Source organism: Pipistrellus hanaki (assembly GCF_964339955.1).
Source record: "Pipistrellus hanaki genome assembly, chromosome: 9".
NCBI classification, from domain to species: Eukaryota; Metazoa; Chordata; class Mammalia; order Chiroptera; family Vespertilionidae; genus Pipistrellus; species Pipistrellus hanaki.
This window is the reverse complement of record NC_140511.1, coordinates 44,190,061-44,214,579: the sequence shown is the minus strand read 5'-3', so window position 1 is coordinate 44,214,579 and position 24,519 is coordinate 44,190,061. Positions and strand designations below refer to the sequence as shown.

The 24,519-nt window shown below is 45.4% G+C and overlaps 1 protein-coding gene across 8 annotated transcripts in view; it reads right to left on the bottom strand.

Moving 5' to 3' along the window:
* The window catches only part of STIM1 (stromal interaction molecule 1), a 177,276-nt gene extending 162,554 nt beyond the window's left edge, over positions 1–14,722 (bottom strand). For 3 of the 8 annotated variants that reach the window (XR_014795931.1, XM_084894179.1, XM_084894177.1), the window contains exon 1: positions 13,903–14,719. Coding sequence is in view for 7 of the 8 variants with exons in the window: in XM_084894179.1 (XP_084750305.1) it covers positions 13,903–14,044 (142 nt within the window). In the remaining variant the exon portion in view is untranslated. Of the gene's footprint in view, positions 1–13,902 lie in introns of all 8 variants that reach the window. The other 5 variants (XM_084894174.1, XM_084894175.1, XM_084894178.1 and 2 more) reach the window with 3 other exon arrangements.
* Between the last annotated feature and the right edge of the window lie 9,797 nt (positions 14,723–24,519).

Below are 24,519 nucleotides of genomic sequence, written 5' to 3'. Positions count from 1 at the left end.
ATATTAAAACAAAGCATGACAATGAGGTATCACCTCATACTTGTCAGAACGGCTACCATCAATACATCAACAGATGACAAGTGCTGGTGAGGATGTGGAGAAAAGCAAATCCTATTAATAGTACACTGCTGGTGGGAATACAGACTTGTGTAGCCACTGAGGAAAACGATATGGAGTTTCCTCAAAAAATTGAATATGGAACTGCCTGCTGCCACCACTGGGAGAAAGAGAGAGAAGCATCCATGTGGGAGAGACACATCATTAGGTTAACTCCCATATGTACACAGATAATAATTTAATTTAAAAAAAAGAAAAAAAAATAGGTTAACTCCCGCAAGTACCCCAACCGAGGCCAGGGATTGAATGTGCAACCCAGGCTCATGCCCCTAACGAGGAATTGAACCCACGACGCTCCAGTGTACAGGCTGGTGCTCTAACCACTAAGCAAACCAGCCAGGGTCAGTTGTACACTTTTTATTCCAAATGCACATCTCTATCTAAGTTCACATAGCCGTTTCTTTCCTTCCCACAAATTATTAAACTAGAAACAGCATTGGTCTTTGGGTTAGAGAAACCTAAATTTAAATCCTGGCTTAGTCCCCTTGGGAAAATTCTTTAAATTTTCAGAGGTTACTGTTTTCCCATCTATAAAATAAGAAAATATCCACTTTTAAGGGTGTTGTGCAGATGTAAAGCACCTAACCCAGTGCCTGGAACATAACAGGTACTCAGTAAATAGCTATCATCATCATTTTGATCACTAAAATTAGTTGTCTTAATTACATATTTCTCTCTTTAGAGATATGAAGTATGCATTTCAGTGAACTTTGCCCTTGTCAGTGAAAGCTTCTTGAAACAAAACCCCCACAGGTATGATAACATAGCAACACACACTCACAAACACACATACGCATACTTGCTTATGCCTAAATAGCACTCATCTCGCCATGCCACTACATTTTAGATGCTGGCTCTGAAAACTTGGCAAACATGGACACATTTGTTTTAACATACACTAGTGATGAGAGTTCTGAGAGCTTCCCAAGAGGCTTGAGATAACCCAGAGAGGCCAACGGGAGCAGAGCTACTGAATCACACTGAAAGTGGCACATGACATTTGAAAGCCAGCCTGTCTATCTGCCTGCCTACCAGTGTGATTTCTGGTCATCACCTAAGCCACACCTCAACACAATGCCTTGGACCTCCACAAATGGAGTGAACAGAGAAAAGGGACAGATTTGTCCTAGCTGGGCCATGCTGACAGCATAGCCTACTCTCTTATATCTCTGCCCCCTCCACAAAGTCTCTTTAGAGGGCCCTCCTCAATGCCTTGAAGGAAAACTAGTGTGATATCTGCTCAGGCTGGAGTTCGCTGAGGCTCAGGGAGTTCTCATTATCAGAGATAACAGTGATCTTCATTGGACTAGCCTACCTCCCAGCAGCAAGACAAGCCTATAATAAAAGAAAGCTCCCTCCTCCATCCCACAAGGCAGGCTAAGAAAAGCAATTAAGGTTCATTCTGTTCATTTGGCTCTAAGTTTGGCCTGAGATAACCCATTGGGCCATGGAACCAAAGTCAGGGAGCAGCAGAACCCAAGGAAGCCTTGCCCATGGGTCTCACATCGGCTCTCCACGAGTACAGACCTGCTCCACTCCTCCTGCAGCACCTACTCAGGGTAGCCATTGCTGTGAAAAACAAAAGCAGCCAGCCAGAGTCAAAAGCCAAACCATCAGTATGACTGATAACTGTCACCGAGCACAGCTTCAGTCAGTGCTCAATAAACAGGGATGAAGTAGTACTCAGCAGAAAAATAGCACCCACAGAACTCCTCAGAAAACCTACCATGTGAATTCTATCCCTAACCTCAGTGCTCTTAACTAAGCTTTTCATGGGAACTGATGTCAATGTACCTGGCCCTCTCCCTCCATGCCTACTCAATCCAAGGATCAACTCATTGTTACTCATTCATTTATTCAACAAATATATTTTAGATACATACTCTCTGACCAGCCCTGTGACAGATACTAAGAATAGGCACTATGGTCAACAAACCAAACGTAAGTCTTACCCTCAAAAGACAGGAAAATACACACACACAAAGACTTTAAAATGAATACAACCCTTTCAAATAAACTATATTTTGAGCCCATTTTTCAAGTGAGGAAACTATATTTTGGCTCATACTGTCAGTAAGGACTCAAGCCAGTGCCCAGTGCTCTTGATTCTACATCAGGATGTCTCTTGCTTTAAGAGGCACAAGCAGGGTGTGAAGTGTACAGAGAGTACTGCAGATAGCACATGCAACCAGAGTCTTATCAGAGATGACAGGGAATTCAAGGCTAGTGTGAATATCAGGGAACACACACAAAGGACTTAAATGTTAGGCAGGAAGAAAGGAAGAGAGGGGAGAACATCCTGGGAGGAGAATAAAACGATATACGTGAAGGCAAAAGAAATGCAATATAAGATATGTTCTACAGACCAAACAAAAAATAAATAAATAAATAAATAAATAATAATAATAAATTTTAAAAACCTGGCAGACCCAAGATGTAGAGAGGGGAACAGAGAAGATGAAGTGAGTGAGCAAAGTGGTCTGCGGCCAGAACCCTGGGTCAGGAAGAAAATAGCCACCCACAGAGGGATTTCAGAGCCTGCACTATCTCTATTCCAAATCCCAGCAGGAAACAAAAGGGCGTTTTTGTTGGTTCACTTCAGGTTTTTCTTTGCATGGCCTCCCATATGAAATAACCTGCTCCATGTAAACATGACAAAGCCAAATTCTCAGTGCCCAAGAAGCTTCCCCGTGGCACTTTCCAAGTGGCCACAAGTAACCCCACAAGGCCTTAGATTCATTTTCTCTGCCTATGGAGGCCCCAAATCCATACATAATGCAACCAGCCGAGCCAAACAATGATGAAACATACAGTACAACACTCTGACCCTCCTCCTTCAGGAAGCCTACTCTGTACATCCAAACAGATATCTCTCCTTGCTCTGAACTGAGATTGCAAAGAGCGTGGTACAGAATGCAGATATTAATCATCATATGCCAAAAATATTACTAAGCTTCTTTTTCTGTGCCTTATTACAAAAGCTCTCTAACTGGGGGAAAACTTCTCAGAAGTGGCACTTGACAACAGCTTTGTATACCCCCAATTCTGCCCAGCACAATTTCTGTAAACACAATACAGTATTGTGAATTACTCTCTGTTTCTCCTCTGTATATGTCTCAGTCACCCCTGGCAACCCAAACTGGCTGCATCAGAGCAGAGAGGCTTCACAACAAAGTGGGAACAGTATATGAATGATAATCAGACAAAATTAGAGTCTAGCTAAGACCTTGGGCAAGTTTGTTCCTCTCATGTGTAAAATTAGTTTGGGAGAGATAGTCCTTAAAAATCCTTCCAGTCCAAACACCTAACATCAATGGCCTAAAAGGTCAGAGTAAGTTTTTCATCTGTCAGTGTGTAAGTCCATTTCAATGCCACTTATCAGTCTAACTCTCAGAAGCCAAGTTGAGTTGAGGCAGTAAAAGTTCCAAGGCAGTATGACAGACTCCAAAACTGAGCCAGTTTTGCTCAGTGGATACAGCATTGGCCCAAAGACTGAAAGGTGCTGGGTTCAATTCTGGTCAAGGACAGGCTCAATCCCCAGTCCTGGTCGGGCACATATAGGAGGCAACCAATGGATGTGTCTCTATCACACTGATGTTTTTCTCTATCTGTCTCTCCACTTCCCTTCAACTCTCTCTTTTTTTTTTTTTTTTTTTTTTTTAATATATTTTATTGATTTTTTACAGAGAGGAAGAGAGAGGGATAGAGAGTTAGAAACATCGATGAGAGAGAGACATCGATCAGCTGCCTCTTGCACATCCCCCACTGGGGATGTGCCCACAACCAAGGTACATGCCCCTGACCGGAATCGAACCTGGGACCCTTCAGTCCACAAGCCGACGCTCTATCCACTGAGCCAAACCGGTTTTGGCCCTTCAACTCTCTTTAAAAATCAATGGGAAAATATCCTTGGGTGAGAATTAACAAAACAAACAAACAAAAACCTAAAAAAAAAAAACAACAACAAGGAGTTGGGAGACAGGATTAGAAATTAAAATGAAAAGCTAGCTTAGTATTGGGCCTAAGACAGGGGAAGAGTACAGAGGGAGGGGCCATATCAAAAGAAGTGCAAAAAAGACTCTACAAAACTCTAGGAGACAAAGAAAAGCTAAGACTAGCATGTCAAATTCACAGCCTGCGGGCTGAATGTGGCCTCGAATGAATATTTTTGCAGCCCAGCCAATATAATGGTATGTAAGAAACGTTTCAATAAAAATTTTGTAACTGAATTTTTACAATATCCTGTTATACATAATAGAGACCCAGTGCATGAAATTCATGCACGGGGTTGGGGGGGGGCGGTCCCCTCAACCCAGCCTGCACCCTCTGAGACGGTTCCCAGTGATCCCTGCTCTCCTGATATTCATGCCCTTGTGTAATCCCTTCACTTTTTTTTTTTCTTTTGTTATTGATTCCAAAGAGGAAAGAAGAGGGAGATAAAAACATCAGTGATAAGACAGAACCATTGATCAACTGCCTTCTGCACGCCCCACACTGGGGATGGAACCCACAACCCAGGCACGTGATCTGACTGGAAGCTGAACTGGCAACCTCTTGGTTCCTGGATGGATGCTCAACCGTTGAGCCACACCAGCCTGGCCCTTCACTTTGAGTGTGGGCTAACCTTAATGATTTGCTTCTAACAAATAGAATATGGCAGAAATTGTGGTATATCAATTACAAAATCAGATAATAATAAAAAAGACTATAACTTCCATCTTGAGCACTCTCATTCTCTCTTGGATCATTTGTCATAGGGGAAACCAACTATCATATCATGAGGCAGCCCAATGGAGAGGCCCATGTGGCAAGGTACCAAGGCCTGCCATTCAATCACATAAATAAACTTAAAAGCAAACTCTCCTTCAAGTTGAGCCTTCAATGTCAGCCTAATAGCTTGCCTACAACCTCATAAGAGACATTGAGCCAGAGGCACCCAGCTAAGCAGCAACAGATTTCTAGCCCACAGAAACTGTGAGGAAATAAATGTTTATTATTTTAAGCCTCTAAGTTTTAGGATAATTTGTTATGCACCAACATAGATGGGGACCATGCCCATCTGGTGAGACCTTTCAAGCCTGCAGTTAAAGGAAAGGGGTATGGACCCAAAATAAAGTCAAAGACTAGCACCCATACTTTATCATCAGCTTCCCTCTGGCCTAGAGTAAGCCTTGATTAAAAGCCTAGTTTGACCACACCCAGAGTAAAGCAATGGACCTATAGCAGGTTCAGAGAAGCAACTACATAGAGGTGCTACCATAAGCCAACACTCAGATTCTGACTGAGGCTTTTCAGCACACAAAAGCAAAGTTTGAAAGGACCCAACTGTCCCTAGTTGTGCAGTAGTTTGGAGTTATAAAGCCCTTTCACCATATAAATTACCTCATTTGAGCCTCACTACAAATTCATTCATTAAGGTTATTCCCTTTCTACAAATGAAAAAACTAAGGCTGAGAGAAACCAAATGAGTTCCCCTCCACTAGATCCACAGCTAATAAGGAAAGGAACTAAAACTCTGATGCTCCCCTAAATTCAGATACTATATTTATGTCTGATGGCTGTAGCCAGCTCAGACCCTTCTGCAAACCAAAGCCAAACATCTCACTTTACATCTAGGCTCCTATTCAGCCCACCCGTTCCTTTCCCCACTACACATAATAAAATAAGACAATTTTCCAGCTACTCATAACTGCAGTCTCTTGGTAATGACCACAATGAGAAGGGTCTGGTTACTTTAAAATATTAGACAAACTTCTTCCAAGTAAAGTGAGACTGCTGGACCCAAAGTGATCTGGATGGTTTTTCTTAACAAAGACAAATGAGACATTCTAAAACAGTGAACTTTCTAAGTAAATGAAGCTTATTCCTTCAACTTTACCTAACCCTTTCCAAAGAAATATTTTTTAACTTCTAACCAAGTGCCTAGTAAACTAGTAAACTATAGTAGAATTGGAACCAAACAATAAGTATCCTTTAATTTAGATCTACAAACTTTATAGGATTATAAAGTACACTACATGCCAAGCCTTGTGCTAGAAGCTTGCTGTCCTAACCCTTAAGGAGCATATGGAGCATCAAGGTAGGCAGGCACATACACAGATAATTCCAACAACATGGTATGGTAGGTAAGACTGTAGACTCTACCACCCTCCAGAGCAGCACTTTGTGATAGGAAACTAGACTTTTCTTACACCTTTGTTAACACAGCTATCTCCAGACCACTGAGGCTATAGAGTCCCAATGCCAGGTCAATGAGCAACACATCAACAGCTAATCCTATATAATAAAAGGTTAATATGAAAATTGTCCCAATAGGCGGAAGTTCGGCCAATCGGGAATTAGACATGCACTGACCACCAGGGAGTGGCGTGGAATATGGCAGGCATTGGTGACATGGCACTGGCAGCAGGCGGCAGTGGAGGCACTGCCAGCTCCAAAGGGCCCCAATAAGAGTGAGACCATGGCGGGATGGTTGAGCAGGTGAGCAGGCTGTGCCAGGCCAAGGCAGGTGCAAAGGGAGGCCCTGGCCAGTGGTGGCAACAGGCAGCTGGGGGAAGGGAGGCCCCGGCCAGCAGCCAGCAGCTGCTAGGGAACCTACCCATGCACGAACTTCATGCTCTGGGCCTCTAGTCTCTATATATAAAAGCCTAAGTGACCATTACGACTGGTTGTTCGATCATCCAGTCACTATGATACACACTGACCACCAGGGGGCAGATGCTCAATGTAGGAGCTGTCCCCTGGTGGTCAGTGTGCTCCCACAGCCAACCTCCCGTGGCTGGCCAACCTTCTGCTGTCCCTCTCCCAGGCCGACCAACCCCAATCAGCCATGATCACCAGCCAGGCTGAGAGACCCCGCCCATGCACAAATTCATGCACCAGGCCCCTAGGGTATCTGATTTTAAAAAAACAACAACAAAAAACAGCAAGGGCTTGGTACACAGATCTTCAGAGTTATCGTTCTGATCTTGCCACTTTCTAGCTATGTGACACAAATATTTTCAACTATAAATTCTTCATCTTTAAAATGGGCATAATAATTAAAACAGTCCTAACTACTTCCAAAGTAAAGGATAAAATAATAGATTGAAATGTATAAACAGCCGAAACCGGTTTGGCTCAGTGGTAGAGCGTCAGTCTGCGGACTGAAAGGTCCCGGGTTCGATTCCGGTCAAGGGCATGTACAATGGTTGTGGGCACATCCCCAGTAGGGGGTGTGCAGGAGGCAACTGATCTATGTCTCTCTCTCTCATAGATGTTTCTAGCTCTCTATCTCTCTCCTTTCCTCTCTGTAAAAAATCAATAAAATATATTTTTTTGAAAAAAAGAAAAAAAGAAAAGAAAATATAAAGTGCCCTGGATAAGCGACACTTCCAAGGGTTGAGGAAAAACCCCAGAATATGTATCAAGACATATGAGATGGTTTGAAATGAAGACAGAAAATATGATCCATCCAGACAGACCCTTGATTCAAGCTTTCCAACAAACTTTTAAAAGAAGTTTAAGCCTAGGGACAATAAAAACTGAGATAAAGTACAACCCTTCTCCCTTTTTCTATAAAAAGCTTATACTTATGAGAGAACAAACATATACAATGTATTAGTGTTACAAAAGAGATTTATACAAAGTGTCCTGAGGGTAATAGAAGAAAGCTTTGTACTGTTATTATTTTATTTCTTTTTTTTAATATATTTTATTAATTTTTTACAGAGATGAAGGGAGAGAGATAGAGAGCTAGAAACGTCGCCTCTTGCACACCCCCTACCAGGGATGTGCCCGCAACTAACGTACATGCCCCTGACCGGAATCGAACCTGGGACCTTTCAGTCCGCAGACCGACGCTCTACCACTGAGCCAAACCAGTTTCGGCTTATTTCTTAAACTATTATGGGTACATGGGTATTAATGTATTATCCTTTATACTATGTTGTATATCTTAAATATTTCATAATATTTTTTATCAGCAGTAACAAAAAGGAAAGCTCTGTTGGAGGCCCAGTTTGGTATCTTTCTCTTTCCCTAAAAGTCTTCCAGCCACAGCTACTGTGTTTCCTGAAGAATCATTTCCCACAAAGGAAAACGGACCACAGCAAGCCCCTGAAGTCACTCAGCAACGTATGTCAAAGATACTCAGCAGGAAATGAAGGGCCTCTTAGGGCTCAAACCCAAGTCCTATGGAGATCTCAGAAACCACACCCCTCTAAAGGACCCCATCATTTCCTTGCCAGATAGAGTTCTTAATGTGAAGTTCTTAATGCTCCACATTCCTAAGGTGCCCATGGGTAGAATTCAGGGGCACCTGTGAATATGGATGAGAAAGAAATCATATCTTTATTTTCAATACTCTCTTCTTGAAAGTTAACATTTCCTTTAATTATATATTGTAAGCCACCAACTACAATATTATAAGTAGTACCTATGATTTTTGTCACCAATAAAAATTATAGTCATTTTCATGTCACATTACATTGTTGCAGATATCTTAAAATATTATTTACAGTCCTCATTACTTCAAAACTAGGGCAGTTATTAGATCTGCTGTTAGATCACACATGACTGCAGCCTTCCTGTCTATGCGCCCTCATGCGAGGCAGCTGGCCAACTATGAAGCAACTCTGCCTAGTGATTGTTCAGCCACCAAACAGTGAGATCCCCCATGTGCTTACAGTGGTGATAGAGACATCTAAGACACTTCCATTTCCCCCATCCTTCCTCAAGTCCAATCACTCCCTCCAGGTTCTCTTCAGCCTGTGCCTTACCCCTCCTTCCAAGAAGCCCTCCCCACAGAGCTCACTTAACCCTTAATCTATACACTCTACAGTACTTGGTTTTGAGCTTCATTAAGCCTGTGCATTATGTTGTATTTAATAATCTCTAAATATATATACTTATATCTGCACCCCAATCCCAGATTTAGACTTCTTTATTTTTTTCTTATTTCTTAATTTTGTTTTTGGGTTTTTTTGTGGTTTGTTTTGTTTTTTTTTAACTTGGATTTCTTTGGTAGCCCTGTGTTCCTTCCAAGGTGCAAAGCAAGCAGTAAGCACTAGTTATGGGCTTATGTACTGAATAACCAATTGAGTCAGGGTCCCTGACTCAACTGTCTTAGTCTAGTTCTAATAACTCAGGTGGAACTTCTGTTTGATGCCTCTCTAGACATCAATTTCCTCATATGTATTAAAAAAAAAAAAAAAAAGTGGGTGTAACTAACTGATGTTTCCACCTCTGAGCTTTTTTGAATTAGGCAACTACTTTTTAGCTCCCCAAGATCTAAGAAAAATTAAGGGAGAAACTGAAAAGCCTCCCCCAGCTAGCCCAGGCAGGGTTAGTCACTTGTTCCTCTGGGCTTCCCACAGCCTTCTGTATGCATGTACAAAACCTCTATTACAAAGTTTATCACAGAGTTTTGGGAAAGTGTATAATGTAGTGGTTTGGGGAGGTAGGGAGAAAAATCAGACTGTCTGGGTTCAAATTCTGGTTCTACTCCCTAATATTGTATAACCTCAGGCAAAAGTTACTTAACCTATTATTACATTTCCTCGCCTATAAAATGACTGGAAAAATAAATGTTTGGAATAGTACTAAAAAATGTTTGCTGTTATTATTATTGATATTATTACTATCTTACCAGGCACTGGCTTCCTACTTTACTTTTTTAAAAAATATTTTTAAAAATAATAATAATAATAAATAAATAAATAAATAAATAGATTTTTTATTGATTTCTTACAGAGAGGGAGAGAGATAGTTAGAAACATCGATCAGCTGCCTCCTGCACACCCCCTACTGGGGATGTGCCCGCAACCAAAGTACGTGCCCTTGACCGGAATCAAACCTGGGACCTTTCAGTCCGCAGGCTGACGCTCTATCCACTGAGCAAAACAGGTTTCAGCTGGCTTCCTACTTTAGTTGGATCTCTGTCCTTTCATTCTCCATCTCACACTCTGTTTATATTTTCTCCCATGGCACTTACCACAATATAACATACTTATTTATGTATTTATTTCCTATCTCCCCTCTAGAGAATAAACTTTATGAGGGCAGAGAACTTGTCTGTTTTGTTCAGCCTTAAATTCAACACCAAACATATTGCCTGGCCCAGAACACAGGAGATGGCACTGTTCAATGTTTGCTAAATAAATTAACCTAGCTACAGGTGACTGTCAAAGCTGAGGCATGGGTGCAGGTGACGTCCTAGCTACCCCAGGATTACTGTGACCCTCTCCCCAGCCTCCAATATTAGCCTCAGTCAAGCCCCACCCACCTGCCCTTGGCTCCAGTCCAGTTCCGGGAGCCACCCTCAGCTAAAATTAGCATAGCTACCAAGATGGCTAAGCCATTTATAACCTTGGAAGCAACAGCAACTAGCTGGGTGGGCAGGCAAGGCTCTGGCCTCCTACTCCATCGGGGTTTATTGAGAAGTCAGACTGCACTCCACAAACAACCTAGATGTCTGTCCTCCGAGGCTCTGTTCTAGCTACACTGAGCCAAACCACAGTTCCTGATTAGAGGTCCTCATACCTCCAACACTAGCAGTTACAACTCCAGGCTTGCCTGGGACCCCTCACACACGTTCTGCAGAAAACAGTTTCTAGAGACTGAGCCCCAAGTCCAAAGGGAGATTCCAAGCATGAGTTCCAGGCCAGCTTCAGAAATGCAGGCCCCAGAGCAGCACAGCCAGGATAGATCTTTAATAAGAAAGTGACTTAGCATAGCTCAGGGTACAGGCATCAAAGAGCCAGGAGGTGACGGGAATGGCCTAATGAGAGGGCCTGCTACCAGGGCACCTGCCTTCCCTGCGGGGTCAGGCCTTTAGATGGGCATACACATCCAACAAGAGAAAAATTCCAATTCCCTCGTCCCTGCAGAAGACTCTCCAGAGTAGAAATGGCCGGGCCTTTTCTTCACTCTCTGCTGCAGAGTCACCAGGGCCTGCCTCACTAATTCACCAGGAGAAAAGCAACATTCTCTTGGCCTTGCCAGTGCTCATTTAACAGGGTAGGGGCTGAGATGATGGAAGTGGTCTAGGACTTAAGCATGGGAAAACCTGTCTATAAGACTGAGCACAGAATTCAGATTCTCCCCCCAGTTTCTGCCCCACTTTCTAATAGGGCTATTGTGAGACTGTTATAAGAAAAATAGCTGTGTTATTGTAAAATATAAACTTCAGAGAACATATAAATTGACTGGATATGTTAAATCTGATTTAGAAAAGTGGCAGTTTTGCCGAAACCGGTTTGGCTCAGTGGATAGAGCGTCAGCCTGTAGACTGAAGGGTCCCAGGTTCGATTCCGGTCCGGGGCATGTACCTTGGTTGCGGGTACCCCAATGGGGGGTCTGCAGGGGGCAGCTGATCGATGATTCTCTCTCTAACCAATGTTTCTAACTCTCTATCCCTCTCTCTTCCTCTCTGTAAAAAAATCAATAAAATATATTTAAAAAAGAAAAGTGGCAGTACTCCTGTGTTCTAAAGATACAAAGGAACTGGAAAACCTACAAGATTCCTGGCTGCCCATAAAACTTCTCCCCAAATCCTCTAGCTGAACCCATTCCACAAACCAATTCTTTGCAAAACTTAGTTCCTGTCTGAATCAGAGACAAACTTCCAGACAGGCCCAACGGGACAACCTGCCAGAACAATAGTGCTGGGGCCTCCAAGTTCCCACAAACCATAGCCATTCCCAACACCTAGTGTCTCTGAGACTTCCCTCCCTACAATTCAGTATTATTGTGACAGCAGAAACTAACTTCTGAATTGAGAGGAAGACCAAAAGAGAGGCCTACATGGTATAATCAACACATTAAGGCTTCTGAAATATGTTGTGTGAAAGATTGTCTCCATAACCTCAATTTGCGGGTGGTTCTGAAGGATGCTGGAATGTCTCTCACTTATCACCCCCCTTCACAAACAAATACAGCATATTCCAGGCAGCTAGCTAATACCTAGGATTCAAAATTTCATCCCGTTAGCTTGTGTCTAACCCAGTGGCCGGTAAACTCATTAGTCAACAGAGCCAAATATCAACAGTACAACGACTGAAATTTCTTTTTGAGAGCCAAACTTTTTTAACTTAAACTATATAGGTAGGTACATTGTTATTAACTTAATTAGGGTACTCTTAAGCTGGCCTTTGCTGAAAACTAAGGGGCCAAAGAGCCACATGTGGCTCTCGAGCTGCAGTTTGCCAACACTGGTCTAACCTATAAAACACCTTCTCCTCACTCCCCAAAATATCCTTTTTTTGTTAGGCACTCATATTTTAGGGTTAAAAAGGAACATATCAGTTATAAACAGGGATGTCACTGGTACAGCAGAGATGGTCCTTAGAGCTACTTCACAGTTTGACCTACATCTGCCTACCAATCGTTCCTTTTACAGCCCAATCAGAAGGAAGCTTTGGGCCGAAACTGGTTTGGTTCAGTAGATAGAGCGTCGGCTTGGGGACCGAAAGGTCCCGGGTTCGATTCCGGTCAAGGGCATGTACCTTGCTTGCAGGCATATCCCCAGTAGGGGGTGTGCAGGAGGCAGCAGATCGATGACTCTCTCTCATCCATGTTTCTAACTCTCTATCTCTCTCTCTTCCTCTCTGTACAAAATCAATAAAATATGTTTAAAAAAAAATAATAATATGCAAGAAGGGCCTATCTTCAAAGCAACACCACAGTGCCACACGTGTATAGAGGGCAACCCTAACTTCACTTGGAACCCAGCCTTTGGGGTACCTGGAATCACACGCAACCCAGTCAAGGAAATTAAAAGGGGGTTTCCTAAGAAAGGGTCTCCCGCCAAAGCCAGCCTCCGAGTGCATCCGTGAACCTTCCCGGCCTGTTTCCTTTTCCTCCTTGCTATCGACGGTTATCCACTGAGCATCCTCTCACTGGAGCTGGCCCCCCTCAGAAAGAACCCAGCTGTCAACTATCCCCGCGCTGCAGCCCACTGCTTTGAGCAAAACACCGTGAGAGAAATTGAGAAAGAAAGGGGAATTCCTTCTCATCCTTGTATAAAACAAATGCATTTTTAAAGGGCTCTTTTATTCTGCTAGAAAACACCAGGGCTCGTGCTATCTGACAAGGCTCCATGAGTACACAGGGAAAACCAGGACAGAACAAAAATATCACAGAATCCCCACCCTCACCCGCCAGAAGAAACAGAGGTCAACAAGTGGTCCCAGAAATTACGCGGTGCCCGTGTTGAGGGAAGGCCATCTAAATCCCTTGCGGTAAATAGATTTTTAAAAACTCCATCTAAGGAATTGCCTTGTGTGTCACAGCTAATACCCAGCAGATTACCTAAGGGAAGGGAGGGACGAGGGTTCCCACACTTGTTGGAATAGGAAGGCACACCTGATCACACCGATGGAGCTGGCCTAGCCCTGACTTTCCCTGCCCAACCCAAAGTAGCCTCAACCTCCCGGGGTTGCCAAGTGCGGAAAAAGCCAACAGCAATAGACTTCCCGGCCCTGGCCATTCCTCCTGACAAACAGTCCTGGGAAAGGGGGTCTTGGGTTGCTGATCGGAAAGGCCACGGTACCCCAAAGGCAGACCTTTCCTCCCTGCCAACAAAGACATCCTGAGGAGGGACGAGGAAAGTTGTTCAAGAGAGAAAAACCCATTAGCCAAGTCTCCTGAACGGGAAGAAGCCCCTGGACTACTGGGAACAGGCAGTGCCCTGTGTGAGTCCTTCATCCAACGGCACATGTAGAAAACGAGTTCAGCTTGCCCATTTGGGCACCTCGGTTCCGAGTCAAAGCCCCCGGCCCGGCCCGGACGGTGGCACAGCCTTACCTTCTGCAGTGGACTCCTCACTAGTGGCCGCCGGGCCGGCTGCCGCCGCCGCCTTCTCGCTGTGGATGTGGCTGAGGCTCTGGCCGTGGTGCAGGAGGAGCCCGCAGAGGAGCCACAGGGCGAGACGCGCGCACAGACCCATGGCTCGGGGTCTCCGTCAGCATGCGCCCAACGGGGGGGGGGGACACGGCGGGACCCCAGGGGTGAAGCCGGGGGAGCCCGGGAGCGCGGCCGTCGGTCCTGGAACTCCAGGCAGGATGCCCTCGAGGCGCCGCAGCTGTCCAGGCAGGCAACTCGAGGGCCTGCCTCCTCCGGCAGCCAAAGGTCAAATGCTCCAAGTTTGGGCTCGGAAGGAGAGGGCCGTCGCCCCGGGTCCAACGGCGGGTCCGCCGGCGCTGGGGCGGCCTGAGCGCCCAGTGTGCTCGGGCCGCTTCCGGAGAGTTTGGACGGGGTGGCCGCCGACCGGGCCGCGGTCAGCTCCGCAGCGGGCTACACCCCTGAGGGAGGGAGCGGGCGGGCGGGCGGGCGGAATCTCCCGCGAGCAGGGGAGCGGAGGGGGGGTGGGGGGAAGAGCCGGGGGAAGGAGGGGGGCACCTGGCCTCGCCCCGCCGAGGAGGGGCGATGGGCGATGGGCGATCGGCACCGATGGGCGATCGGCACCGCGGGCGGCGCTGGGATCCCAGGCCTCCTAGGCCGAGGTCAGCGCCCCCGCCCGGTCCCGTGCCCAGGCGGCCGGCGGAGCCCAGGTTGAGCAGGCGGACGCGCACGGGCCGGGCCCGGGACGGCGGCTCCCGGGAGGCGGACGGGCGGACGGCGCGGGGCGGGGCGGGCCCGGCGGGCGGGGGCGTGCTCTCCCACCGGCCCGCCCCGCGCCGCCCGGCCCCCTGCGCAGCCTGGCCCGCCCCTGCGCCCCGTTTATCCCGGAATAGACTGTTGGGGGCACCCACCGGGCGCCCCTACCTAACCCCCGGCGGGCTCCCCTGGCGAGCGCTGGGACCCCTCTTTCCCCGACCGGAGCCTCTCCCGCGCTAACCGTCCGCGGGCGGGCGGGCGCCTGACACGCAGTGGCTCAGGTAACCCAGGCCTACGGCGGTGGCAGGAGCTGCCCCCCTGCCCGGATCTCCGGGCCTCAGTGCTGCTCCCCTCGCCGCAGCTCTCGAGCCGGGCTGGACAGAGGCCGGCGGCACAGAGACTGCCGCCCGGGGCTGCTGAGGGCGACAACGGCCACTCCGGTTCGGCCTGGGGTGCGCTCCCAGCCCCCCTACTCAGAGCCGGCTTTCTAAGCCCCGCCCCCCGCCGCGCCTCGCAGCCAATCGGCTTCCGCCTCTCTGCAGCTTAGGAACCCGCGCAGGTCGTCACCCGTGTGCAGCGGCCCCTGGCGGGTAAATCTGGGTACTGCCGGTAGAGCACGAGCTCCTGGAAGGCCCTACCCCTTTGCAGAGAGAGGTTGGGGAGTAAAGCAAAGACCCGCCCCAGGGGAGGCCCATTAGTTAGAAAAGCGAAAGTCCAAACCACTAGAGGTAAAATTGCACATCACATCCCTTAAGTCTCGGCTAAAGAGCCCAATCTGCCTTCCAGACCCCTCCCTGCCTCATCCAAGCTAAGTAGGATGCCCGCCCTTAACTTTCCTATCTGCCTTTTAAGTCCCCTCCCCTTTGAGGTTTTTGCGAGTAGGGCCTGTAGCTGGTTCTTGCCCGCACCTCACACTCCCAGCTCTCTTTGTCACTTGAAGGAAGTGTTAGGGACCTGAGAATGAGTGCCCCAGTGAAGGGAGAGCTGCTCCTGGGCCTCCTTTAACAGAGCCTGCACTTCCTGTTCTCTTCTCAAGTATGCTGTCAGCAAATCTTTACAGAAACCTGTTCTGTGCCCTACCCTGTCCTTGGCACCGGAGGCAGGGGGAGGAATTAGGCCCAGTCCCTCCTCTGACTGACAGTGCTAAGCTAACTACCTGTTCTGAGCAAGCCCACCAAACCTGGAACAGGGATTTGCCCAACAGCTGCCTGGCTTAAGGGTTAGATTGTTGATATAAAAATACATGTCTAACGTCATCTACTACCACTCTCCCTAAGCTCCAGTCACACTGACCTTGTTTAAGTTCCTCAAACACATAGAACCTAACATTTGTATCTGCTGTTGCTTCTGTCTGAAACACTCCTTCCCAACTCCTCCTATAGCTGGCCTCTCATAGAGTTCAAGGTCTCCTTTTCTGAAACTCTTCACTCTGACCACTCCCTCTAATCCAGAATTGAGCCATACACATGTCTGCCTCCCCCTAACCCAGTGGTCGGCAAACTGGCTCGTGAGCCACATGCAGCTCGTGAGCCACCGTTTGCCACTCTGTTGACTAATGAGTTTACTGGCCACTGCCCTCACCCATAGGACTGTGAGTTTTCAGAGGTCAAGGGCTGTGCCTTATTCATTTCTGAGGAAAAGGATGCATTCATGGGCCCTGTACATAGTAAGTTGACATGAGTTAACCCATAAGATCAATCACGTATTTATTGCGTAACAAATGTGTGCTGAGAAAATGCCCCTGACCTAGGTTCTAGTACACCTATTCTCTGAGCCAGGGTCTTAAACTCAAATGGAAAAGCAGGCAGATAGGTAACACAATTGAGAGAAGTAGGTGAGAGTATAGGAAGTGGTGGGGATCATGGCATATAGGAAAGCAGGCAGGAAGGTAGACTCAGTATTGCTGGATCAACTTTAAGAGAAGATGAAAAACCAGAATTTTTTATATTCCCCTTCCTTTTTTTTTTTTTTTTTTAGTATTAGCAACTCCTTTTTAAACGTGTAAGCCACACAAAACACATCTGCAGCCTGAAACACTCAGACTGCTAGTTTGTCACATCTGTGTAAGCAAACCCATCTGCCTGTTCACTCATTTGTCTAAGAGAACACAGAATAATAAAGGAAAGGAAAGCATGCTTACAACTTCCTTTAAGTTCAACCGCATCATTTCTCTTAGCTGCCACATGATTTCTTTGGGGTTATGGGCCCATAACCCATTTGGTACAAAGAGCCTAGAGGCAGGAAGTAAGGGTCTGTTACCATTTCACATCAATATCTTGAATCTTTTAGAACCTGTTGCGTTTCCTGTGAGGCTAAAATGGTGTCTGAGACTTTAAAAAAATAGAATTAACATATGATCCAATAACTCTATTTCTATGCATATAATGCCCAAAAAATTAAAAACAGGGTCTCAAAAAGATATTTGTATACCCATGTTCATAGTAGCTATGAACTATTCACAATAGCCAAGAGGTAGAAGCAACCCAAGTGCCTACAGAGAGATGAATGGATTCTTAAAACATTATATATACCTACAGTAGAATATTATTCAGCCTTTAAAAAGAAGGAAATTCTACATGCTACTATATGGATGAACCTTCAGGACATTATGCTAAATGAAATAAGCCAATCACAAAAGACAGATACTATGTGATTTCATTTATACAAGATAACTACCGTGTTTCCCCGAAAATAAGACCTACTTACAGGTTTCCTTCTGAGTGAAATATAAGGCATCCCCCCGAAAATAAGGCCCCCCTAGGCTAAACATGAGAGATTTGGTCCACTGATTCTGAAAGAATGGAGTCACAAGAAATTCACCAGGAAATTGAGGAATTGGATTGTTATGATGATGTTCCAGAAGGTGATGACATGATTGTCATTGAATAAATGAGTAAATTCTTGATACTGTAGGATTGACAGTTTGTCTGGTTTGTGTTGACAACTACTGTACTACCGTACCGTATACAGGTAATAAATTTCCTTTATTTTCGTTTAACAATAAATGTGCACCGTATTCTTCTTCATGGAAAAATAAGACATCCCCTGAATATAAGACCTAGCGCATCTTTGGGAGCAAAAATTAATATAAGACACTGCCTTATTTTCAGGAAAATGGGATAGTATAGTAAAATTCACAGATACAGAAAGTAGGATAGTGGTTGCCAAGGGTTGGGGGCAAGGGAGCATAGGGAATTGTTTAATGGCTATAGTTTCAGTTTTGCAAAATGAAAAAAGTTCTAGAATAGGTTGCAAAACAAAGTGAATGTCACTAACATGACTGAACTGTACATTTAAAAATGATTAAGATGGTAAATTTTAATGTTATATTGATATGTATTTTACCACAATGAAAAATAGTGTCTGAGCCCTGACCAGTTTGGTTCAGTAGATAGACCATCAGCCTGCTAACTGAAGGGTCCCAGGTTCGATTCCAGTCAAGGGCATATACCTTGGTTGCAGGCACATCCCCAGTAGGGGCTGAGCAGGAGGCAGCTGATCGATGTTTCTAACCCTCTATACCTCTCCCTTCCTCTCTGTAAAAAAATCAATAAAATGTATTTTTTTAAATAGTGTCTGGGAGCCAAAAACATGGTCTGGACAACAGAAGGAACATTCTGATCTCCTCTCTGCCTCCAAAATCATGATGTGACAACAGAATATCCAGTTCCTCTCTGGATCTCAGTCTCCCCAAATATAGGATGAGTAGGTACCCGATTATAGATCCAGTTCAGTTTTAAAATTTCACAAGATAGGAACATCCTGAGACCTCATGGATCTCCCTGGATCAGAAGCTGTGACTCTCATCTCAATAGCCCCTCGCGTGATTGTAACCTCTTCAAGAAAAGAGCTTTTTATTTGTGATCTCTCTGTCTTTTTACAACCCATACACTAAACCTTTAACATGTGCCAGGTGTATCTCCCTTGAATCACCCTTCTGGCTTTGCTCATAATATTCTACAGACGTTGGTTAAATCAAATTGGATAAACAATTCTCATGTCTCTATTCCATAATTTTCAAAAGCTTTCATATCTATCATCTCATTTCCTCCCTCACAAGTACTCTGCTAGATAAGACAGAGGCTATACTCATTTTACAAATTAAAAAACCGAGGCAACCACTCTTTCTCTTTGGGATTTCCTCTCTATCCTAAAAGTTTCAGCTCAGCTGAAACCGGTTTGGCTCAGTGGTAGAGCGTCGGTCTGCGGACTGAAAGGTCCCGGGTTCGATTTCGGTCAAGGGCATGTACAGTGGTTGCGGGCACATCCCCGGTAAGGGGGTGTGCAGGAGGCAGCTGGTCGGTGTTTCTCTCTCATCGACGTTTCTGGCTCTCTGTCTCTCTCCCTTCCTCTCTGTAAAAAGTCAATAAAAATATATTTTTAAAGAAAGTTTCAGCTCAAGTGAAATAAAAGCATTCATGTTTTGACCAATAGTGACAGCCTTGCATGAACCAGAAGATATTAGTTTAAAAAGAAAAGAAAGAAAAAAAAAGACCCAGTACCTTCCCTGACTTTCCCTGTCTCTGCTACACCACTGAGAATGCTTATATAACTGGATTGTTATTACCTCTAAGTATCTATTTTAGCCCCTGAGCTCATCCAGGACTGTGTTTCATTCATCTTTATGTTCTTCCAGGCTAGGACTTTACCTGGTACTTAATAAAAATGAATAATGAGTGATGTGTGTTCTGTACAGCAGCCTAGCTGTCCTTCCTGTACATTACAGGGTTTCTGGATACCAATAGCTTTCATTTGGAAAGTGAATCTTCAGCAGAAGTGTAATGGAGTCCTAAATCTCTGGCTCTGAAAAAAGTAAGAATCTCTGAGTCCAGGCTGTGTTATCCGTGGAGCTCCCTGGTGTCCAAACACGGCAAGTACAGCTAGCTATCTCTGAGAAGCTGCCAGACTCGGGCAGGGCAGGGAACAGGGAAAGAGATTTTGGCTTCTAACAACCCTTCCCAGGCTAGTTTCACAGAATCAGTTCCAGAGTCTTACTGCCAATGTTCACTCATTCATTTCACATCTACTGACCACCTGTTCGTAACAACCCAGTTCCTACCCTCAAAGAGCTCAGTTTTTAGAAGAGTAACTGGTACTTGTGGATAATGTCTTGAAAGGAGTTGGTACAGGGGCAGGCGAGGGGGCGCAGAAGAGGGACAAGTAGCTGCCTAAAGCAGTCAGAAAGGCTTGTCCACAGATGAGGATGAAGGGTCCTGGAATTAGACTGCTTAGATTCACATCCTGGCTATGCTGTGGGACTGTGCAAAGCTAGTTGCTCCGGAACACACCAGGGCTGAAGAAGAAGGAATGTCTCAGAGGGGATTATGCCAGGTGACCTGGGTACCACCTGGTTTGGAAAACCTCAAAGATGCAAAGCTGTCCCTGAGGGGAATAAGACAACTACTGTTCTGCCTGCTTGGGAGAAGGGACCCTCCTGGAAGATAGGGCATATCCTTGGTCCCTCCTCCCGCTATCCAGTTAGGTTCTTGGAGAGAATCAGGAACAATGGATCAGAGGATGCTACTCTAGAGTTTGTCACTTCCCCTGTTCTTTCTCTGCCATCTCTTGTCTTGCCCCTCATTTTCCCATGTCACAAAATGGGACATCAGGCTGTCTTTAGGGATAGCAATGAAGGGCAGACTTCTACTCTTCAGAAAGTCTGAGAGAGGGAAGAGCAGGGAATACAGAGGAGTCCCAAGAGGTGAGGTCCCCAGAACCACATCAGAGTCAAAGGAGAACTTTGATTTAGGGTTAGCCTAAAGAGGCTGGGACTGGGATGAAGCAGAAAACCCTTATGGGCCACTGGTGAACTATAGGACTGAGCAGGGGTGAGATCAGTGCAGGGCCCTTCTCCTCTCTGTCTCCACCCTGCTCTTGTAGGAGAACCTAGTCATCTTTAGCATTTTTGACCTTGAGAAAGAAGGAAGAATTGGTGAGGGGGAAGAACCTGAGAACACCATGGGCATTTGGAGAAATTAACTAATGTTCATTTGTTACTAGTATACCCTGGGCAATCTGCTAGATGCTTGTATTATCTCATTTAATCCTCACAATACCGCAAAGCACACAGTATTGCCATTCTCATTTTAAAATGAAGCAAAAGAACTCTGTTATATGCTTTTATACTTGTGTATGATTACCTGTTTAAGAGCTGTCTCCTTGGCTTCTGGCTCTCACAGCCACTGCAGTGCATTGAGCCCCGTAGAGACAGTGCAAGGGCAAGTGCAAGTCAGATGGGCACTGAGCCACTCTGTGCTTGCTGAGGAAAAATAATTAAAGATGGGAAAAGAGATCCTAAGAAGCCAAGAGGCAAAATGACATCATGCTTTCTGTTTTGTTTTTGATAATCCTCACCGGAGAGTATTTTTCCATTGATTGGAAGGGAGAGAGTGGAAGGGAGGGGCGGAAACAGAGAGGGAGAGACATCAATTGGTCTCTCCCACGTGTGCTCGGACCAGGGCCAGGGAAAGAGCCTGCAACAGAGGTGCATGCCCTTGATCAGAATCGAATCTGGGACTCTTCTGTCTGCGGATGAATGCTCTGTCCCTGTGGTCGGCAAACTGTGGCTTGCGAGCCACCAGGGGCTCTTTGGCCCCTTGAGTGTGGCTCTTCCACAAAATACCTCGGCCTGGGCGAGTCTATTTTGAAGAAGTGGCATTAGAAGAAGTTTAAGTTTAAAAAATTTGGCTCTCCAAAGAAATTTCAGTCGTTGTACTGTTGATATTTGGCTCTGTTGACTAATGAGTTTGCCGACTACTTCTTTATCCATTGAACCATCACACGTTTTTTGCGTGCACACTTGCCAGGAGGAGCACAAGAAGAAGCACCCAGATGCTTCAGTCAACTTCTCCGAGTTTTCTAAGTGCTTAGAGAGATGTGAGACCATTTGTGCTAAAGAGAAAGGAAAATTTAGCCTAGACCGGTTTGGCTCAATGGATAGAGCGTCGGCTTGGGGACTGAAGGGTCCTGGGTTCGATTCTGGTCAAGGGCATGTACCTTGGTTGCGGGCACATCCCCGGTAGGGGGTGTGCAAGAGGCAGCTGATCAATGACTCTCATCGATGTTTCTAACTCTCTCCCTCTCTCCCTTCCTCTCTGTACAAAATCAATAAAATATATTAAAAAAAGAGAGAGAGAGAAAATTTGAAGACATGGCAAAGGCAGACAAGGCCCATTATGAAAGAGAAATGAAAACTTATATTTCTCCTAAAAGGAAAACAAACAAAAAAAAGTTTTAAGGATTCCAATGCACCCACGAGGCCTCCTTCGGCCTTTTTCTTGTTTTGTTCTAAGTGTTGCCCAAAAATCAAAGGAGAGCATTCTGGCTTACCCATTGGTGATGTTGTGAAGAAGGCGGGAGAGATGTGGAATCACACTGCTGCGGGTGACAAGCAGCCTGATGAGAAGACAGCTGCTAAGCTAAAGGAGAAGTACAAAAGATATTGCTGCACACTGAGCTAAAGGAGAGCCTGACGCAGCAAATAAGAGTTGTCAGGCTGAAAGGGGCAAGAAAAAGGAAGATGAGGAAGTTGAAGAGGATGAGGAGAAGAAAGAGGAAGAGAAGGAGGAGAAGGAGAAGGAGAAGGAGGAGGAGGAGGAGGAGGAGGAGGAGGAGGAGGAGGAGGAGGAGGAGGAGTAAGTTGGTTCTAGCACAGTATTTTTCTTGTCTATAGAGCATTTGCCCCACCTCGGGACACAACTCACTCCTTCTAAAGAAAAAAAGAATTGAAATGTAAGCATGTGTAAGATTTGTTTTTAAACTGTAGAGTGTCTTTTCTTGCATAGTTAACCCACTTCCGAATGTGCCTTTAGATAGCCCTGTCCTGGTGGTGTTTTCAATAGCCACTAACCTTGCCTGCTACAGTATAGGACCTATAAACTGGCATGGAAATTTAAAGCAGGTTCTTGGTGCACAGCACAAATTAGTGATATATGGGGTGGTAGTTTTTATATCTTCAATTGTCTCTGATGCAACTTACATAAAATAATTGTTGTTCTGTTAATTGAATACCACTCTTTAATTGCCAACAAAAAAAAATTGCAACTGTTTTGTTTGACATTCTGAATGCTTCTCAGTAAGTATAATTTTTTATTAGAAAAAAAATCTATTTTCTTTGCCAGTTATGTCAGGATAGGGACTTGTCTAAGTCTTCACGCCTGCATCCTTTGTGTGACACTATACCTGGCCCAGAAAAGATTTTCAATAAATGTGTGTTCAAGAAATGAAAGAAAGTGGTCCTTTTGACTGACTTGTCAAAGGTCACAGTGTAAGCTGTACAACCAGGATTTGAATCCTGGGCTATTTGCTATTTGGCTCCAGAACCTAACTGTGACCTCTCTATTCTACCCCAACAAACTGCTTTCATATGGTGTCTCACTTCTAACCGTCCCAACGTGGTGTCCTTGTCTCTCAGCTGCTTGTGAGCACAAAGAGCTCACCTATTCTGGGAAAGCAAGTGAGAGAGCAGGAAGCAGCAGCAGCCCTTCGGGGGCTGTGCTCTCCTTCCACCCTCTTCAGCTGAGTGCCTCCCTTTCCAATAAGCCTTTGCAAACAGTCTCATCTGTCTACCTGTCTCCCTCTCCTCTGACCTTATTGGCCCTTCCTATCTCTGTGCCATAAAAGTGGCTTCAAAACCACCTGGCCTCTGATGGTTTTATACATATTCGTGCTTTATTAAGACAATTTAATTCCACAAACATATACTGAAGGCAGACGTGTGCTCAGGCTTGCCTGTGCCAGGCCCAATGGGTGGACACAGAGATGAATCAGACACAACCTCAAAGGACTTACAGTCAGTGGGGAAGACAGACATTAGGTACAGATACAATTAACTAGGGCACAAAGCAAGATGACCTAACTAGTATGAAAGAACTATGAGCAATATGTTACATGCGTAAACCTTAATTACTTAATTATTATTTTGAAGAGTGTATCATAGGTCAGAGCTCAAAGATATTATCTGATTCAATCCCTTATTTTCCAGTGAAGGAGTCTTAGACCCAGAAAAGGGTGAGGCCTAACCTAATGTTTCCCTAGTCAGTCTGGCCAAGCCAAGACTAGACTTCAGGTCTTCTTGGTTTTGTTATGGTTGTTTGTGTTTTGTTAATCCTCACCTGAGGATATTTTTCTATTGATTTTTAGAAAGAGTGGAAGGGAAGGGAAGAAACAAAGGGAAACATCTGTGTGAGAGAGACACATTGATCGGTTGTCTCCCACAGGCACCCTGACCAGGATGGGGGATGGTACCTGCAACTGAGGTACATGCCCTTGACAGGAATTGAATCAGGGACCTGTCAGTCCCCAAGCCAATGCTCTATCCACTGAGCCAAACCGTCTAGGGCAGACTTCAGGTCTTCTGAAGCCCAGCCCAGGGCTCTTTACTTGTCCTCCTCCAGTAGCTTTATATGCAGAAGTCTCATATCCCACCAGACCATGGAACCTTCAAGGCCAAATCAAGCTCTCTGACCTAAGCAAGCTAAACCAGGGCCAGCCATGGGCTCCGGAAACAGTCTGAAAACAGGCTGCCAATCCAGCCTTTTGGTCTACTGAATCTAACAGATATCCCACTTTTACCTCTATCCTTCTAAAATGGACTTTCTAGTATTTTTCACAGAAAACTTTTTTTTTTTTTTTTTTTTTTTTTTTAATGAGCTCTTTAGCCAAAACCAGTTTGGCTCAGTGGATAGAGTGTCAGCCTGCGGACTGAAGAGTCCCAGGTTTGATTCTGGTCAAGGGCATGTACCTTGGTTGCAGGCACATCCCCTGTGGAGGTGTACAGGAGGCAGCTAGTCAATGTTTCTCTCTCATCGATGTTTCTAGCTCTCT